The sequence below is a fragment of the Cyphomyrmex costatus genome, unplaced genomic scaffold, assembly GCF_001594065.2.
Source record: "Cyphomyrmex costatus isolate MS0001 unplaced genomic scaffold, Ccosl1.0 scaffold1840, whole genome shotgun sequence".
NCBI classification, from domain to species: Eukaryota; Metazoa; Arthropoda; class Insecta; order Hymenoptera; family Formicidae; genus Cyphomyrmex; species Cyphomyrmex costatus.
The window spans coordinates 53,467-58,648 of NW_017275869.1; the positions used below are offsets into that span (position 1 = coordinate 53,467).

Genomic DNA, 5,182 nt, shown 5'->3' on the forward strand with positions numbered 1-5,182 from the left:
TACTTTTATTACACACAAAATGTTTTAATATTGTAAAAAATTGTTGTGCATAATTACAACATTACGTGTAATTTTGAGATTCATTGTAATAGCTTTCCATGCATTTGTAAATTTGCAGCCGAACGCCGAGGGACAGCATTTCTGCCGGTGCGTGTACACGAGCCTGATTCAACCAGCCCTAGCGACTTGAGTTTCATCTGAAAATTGCCATGCCCTGTGAGAACTTGCGAAATCCAGTAATTGGTCTTTACCCAATTTGCCTCTAGTCTTTTTCGGATTTCACTGAAGAAAAGATGTGTAGTTCGACCCTTTATAGTGGTTTCCCACCTGTTTTGGCACATTTTAACGATTTCTAATTTGATTCTTTTTTCCGCATTCTCAGAGTCCCCCTTGACTAATATTCCGTTTATGGTTGTATCTCTATCTTCCCTAATATCATAGAGTGCTCTTCGCTGTATCAATAATAGGTCAATAGGAGTCTGCCCAGCTACAACGCAGAGAGACTCCCATGATGCTGTACGGTACGCCCCTGTTAGGGACAAAAGGACCTTGCGCTGTACAGCCCTAAGTGTTCTAGTGTCTCTTTGTGTACACAGGTCCGTCCACCCCGCAGCCGCATACGCGACGATCGGGGCGAACACTCCCCGGTAAATTATACTCAATGTTCTGCTCTTAAGTCCCCATTGGGATTTTGCCAATTTCCCTAGTCTATCAAATATTACACCTACCTTATCGCTCAGATACTTACAATGCGTAGTCACTCTCATGCCTCTATCGAAGTGAACACCAAGGTACCTGACTGAATCTTTAAATTTGATTTTCGATCCACCTATTTTTATGGTGGGTGATTTACTCTTAAAGTTTGCCTTGGCCTTCTTCCCTTTAAGTTTCCTGTCCGGTCGCCTTCCTCCCCTATTGGCCCTTCGTATTTCGTTGCTTTTAAGCAGAATTGCCTCCGTCTTTCGCTCGGAGATCTGAAGTTTGGCCAATTTACACCATTCCACTATTTGATTTGTCAGAATCTCGCTTTCCGTTTCTATTTTCTTTCGAGAGTCACCGCTTACTAATATAATCAAATCGTCTGCATATGCAATGAAGCGACCCTCGGCTGTTTCCTCTAACGATTTGAGTAAATCATTATATTCCAACAGGTTGGTCCTAGGACCGACCCCTGCGGGCATCCCCTTGTTGCCTGTTTAGAAACCTCATTATCGCCTATCGAAAGACACACTTCCCTATTCTGGAAATAGTTCCTAAGAACTTCGAAGATGTTCTTAAGACATTCTCGATCCTTTAGGACTAAGGGCCACCAGACGTTATCGAAAGATAACGTCTGGTGACCCTTCCCGAGATATCAAATAGTAGAGCCACTACATATTTCTCCTTAGAAATGGAGGCTGTTTAGATTTCGCGCCTTGTTTTAATTTTCTTGGCGCCAGCATGCATTGTATTACGTTTAGAGTCGATGGCGCTAGATGTATGGCGCTTAGAGCGGGCGGCGCTGATGTACACAAATTGTTGGTGGCGCTAGATTGTCGTTTAGTCAGTTAAGTTTAAGTTTTCGTTCGTTAAAAGGGAGACATGTGCTCTCAGTTTTTCTTGTAAAAAAAAGACGTATTCTTGTAGTCAAATCAATAAAGATTATATCATTTTCAACAAGATCAAAGGTTATTAATTTAACGGGGATCGCACGTACGCAAACATTTGATACGAAGAGTGGCATACGTGGCAAGACTTACAGTTTGGTTAAGTCGGAACATTTTTTGGTCCTTCGAGTCAGAATATAACGGACACAGGATACAACGAATAACGAACAACGGATACATCGGATATAGAGCTACGGATACACGTTTTAGCAAGCATACCTTTAACGTGATTACCACATTAAGGTGAAACGTTTAGATACTTTGAGAAATACAGTAAGGCAAATAAGATACACCATTAAGGTTAGTATAGAAGTCAGCGTCATTACGAGGCATTTTCAGAAATAATACACAATGGGTGAAAACGAGTTGAGCAGGTTAAAGAAGCGTCGCGGTCTAGTTAAAGCATCTCTCACGAGATTTAAAACTTTCTTAGACGATTATGTACACGATCGCGATTATTATGTCTTAAAGGTTCGTCTTGAAAGGGCAAATCTTCTGCTCGCAGAATTTGAAGAAGTGCATATGGCAATCGAATTAGCTGAAAATGCCAATGATGACGCATCTAGACAACTATTTGAGGATAGTTATTACGAGGCCATAGCAAGTGCGCAAAACCAATTAGATTCTGGAAGAAACAGTGTAGCTTCGACCATTGATGCTCAGCCTAATACAGATATGCAAGCAATACTGACTCAATTATGAAACTTAACGTCAAATAACAATGGTATTAAGCTTCCCATATAAACTTGCCGAAATTTGATGGCAAATACGAGGAGTGGTTAAGTTTTGAAGACACATTCAATGCCTTAGTTCACAGTAACGTAATAATTCAGACAGTACAAAAGTTCAATTATTTGAAATCATGCTTGGTGGGCAACGCAGCTCACATTATTCAGTCATTAACTTCAACTGCAGAGAATTATGAAATCGCATGGAACTTATTAAAAGAGAGATATAGCAATAAACGCATTATCATTCAAAATCACGTTAGAGCATTATTCGATTTGCAAGTTGTAACTAAAGAGTCTTCACTGGGTTTGAGTACTTTGATCGACACTGCACTTAAACACATACATTCTTTGCAGGCTTTAGAGCAGCCAGTGATTGGCTGGGATGCATTACTCTTACATTTGATAGGTTCAAAGGTAGACAAGAAAACACAGATGGAATGGGAGAAATCTCTAGATGGCTCAGAGATGCCCACATTAGAACAATACTTAAAATTCTTGCGTAATAGATGTCATGTTTTAGAAGCGATACCCAAGGATGCTGCGAATGCAGCGAATCAAAAGCAATTAAATGCGAATAAGGTAACATCAAGTAAACCAAAGCAGGCGTTACTTGAAACACAGAGTAAGGTTAAGTGTCATGTTTGTGGAAAGAATCACAACATACAAAACTGCGAAGAGTTCCAGGCTATGAGTCAAGGTGAGAAATCAGATGCTATAAAGAAGGCAGGTTTGTGCTTTAATTGTTTCAGAGCAAATCACAAGGTTTCCGCATGTAAAGCAAGTAGTTGCAGGAAGTGTGATCGTAGGCATCATACTTTATTACACCCGCTTAATTCAAAAGATACTCATACAGCAAGCGGAGAGAATGCTTATCAGGAAGAGCAAAACAAGACTCAAGATTCTAAACCAGTTAATCAGATTTTAAGTTCACAATTGAGTGACACTTCACACATTTTATTATCTACAGCCGTAGTAGATATCGCTGATGTTACAGGAAAATTCCACTCATGTAGAGTAGTTTTAGATTCGGGATCTCAATCGAATTTTATTGCGGAACAATGTTGTGATAAGTTGAAATTATTCAAAACCAATGTAAATGTTCCCGTCAAGGGAATTGGAGAAACACTTTCACAAATTAAGTTGTCGACAAATGTTATCGTCAAATCCAGAATTGATGCATTCACACTTAAGCTGAATTGTTTAGTTATTCGTAAGTTAACAGATTTTTTACCGTCAAGGACAATTGATCGTGAATCACTTGGCATTCCTAAAAATGTAAGGTTAGCAGATCCTGGATTTGATCGACCGTCGCATATTGATATGCTTATTGGCGCTGAATACTTCTATCAGTTACTATGTATAGGACAGATTAAATTAAATTCTTGTTCAACTATATTACAAAAAACGAAGTTCGGTTGGATAGTTTCTGGCAAGATTAATTCTCTTGAACCTCTAACAACTAGTTTATGCCATATCTCTCGAGGTACACTGGACGATGCTGTGCAAAGATTCTGGGAAATAGAAGAGCTACCAGCTAAACGGATATTATCACCGGAAGATGAGAAATGTGAACAACATTATAAGGAAACTTTCAAGAGATTATCTTCTGGACGTTTTTCAGTAAGATTACCTTTCAATAATCAAAGGAAGAAATTAGGCGAGTCATATGAGATAGCGTTAAGACGATTGCTAAGTTTAGAAAGAAGATTAAACGCAAGGCCTGAATTATACGAGGATTACCGAAGTTTCCTTCGGGAATATGAAGCTCTTGGACACATGACTGAGGTCAAGGAAGTAAACAAGAAAGAAGGATATTTTCTTCCTCATCATTCTGTTATAAAGGAATCCAGTACTACAACCAGACTCAGAGTAGTTTTTGACGCGTCAGCTAAAACCACTAGTGGCATCTCATTGAATGACACATTATTTAGTGGTCCAACAGTTCAACAGGACCTTCTGTCTATTGTGCTAAGATTTCGTTTGCACTATATAGTTTTTACAGCAGACATTCAGAAGATGTACAGACAAGTACTCATACATCCAGAAGATTGTTTACATCAGAGGATCTTGTGGAGAAATAATTCTCAAGAAATCATTCGAAGTTATGAGCTCAACACGATAACGTATGGATTGTCCTCGGCACCATACCTGGCTACGCGTACATTGATTCAATTAGCGAAGGAGGAAAAACAAAATTATCCTGAGGCAGCAGATATCGTCATGAGAGATTTCTATGTCGACGATCTATTAACTGGAGCTGAAACACTTGAACAAGCGATAAAATTGAAAACTCAGATTACAGAATTATTAAATAGCGGAGGTTTTAAGCTACGCAAATGGGCTTCTAACCATTCTCAGCTCATTGAATCCCCAACAAATGAGCAGCAAGAAGAGCAGTGGTGCTTCGATTTTATGGAGGCACACAAAACATTAGGGATTCTCTGGAATCCACAACAAGATTGTTTTTTGTACCGACTGACAACGCATCAGGAAGTATCTAAGATAACCAAACGAGTTGTTTTATCACAAACAGCATCTTATTACGATCCTCTTGGATTGATAGGGCCAGTCATTGTTAAGGCCAAGATATTACTTCAGAATATATGGAAACTACAATTAACTTGGGATGAAACAGTTCCAATGGAAATTCATACAGCGTGGAGAACACTTAAGGATAGCATATCTGACTTAAAAAACATTGCATTTCCTAGACACATCTGTTTAGCAAGAGCAGTGGAACTCCAACTTCATGGATTCGCTGATGCTAGCGAGGTTGCTTACGGAGCATGTATCTACATGAGATCT

General features: G+C 39.2%; 1 protein-coding gene across 1 annotated transcript; it reads left to right on the top strand.

Moving 5' to 3' along the window:
• Positions 1–1,997: 1,997 nt before the first annotated feature.
• On the top strand, positions 1,998–5,165 carry LOC108772337 (uncharacterized; the record flags this gene model as incomplete). Its single annotated transcript, XM_018537858.1, has 2 exons — positions 1,998–2,250; positions 2,379–5,165. Coding segments are annotated over exons 1-2 (3,040 nt in total), but the record flags the coding sequence as incomplete, so codon positions are not given.
• Positions 5,166–5,182: the final 17 nt, after the last annotated feature.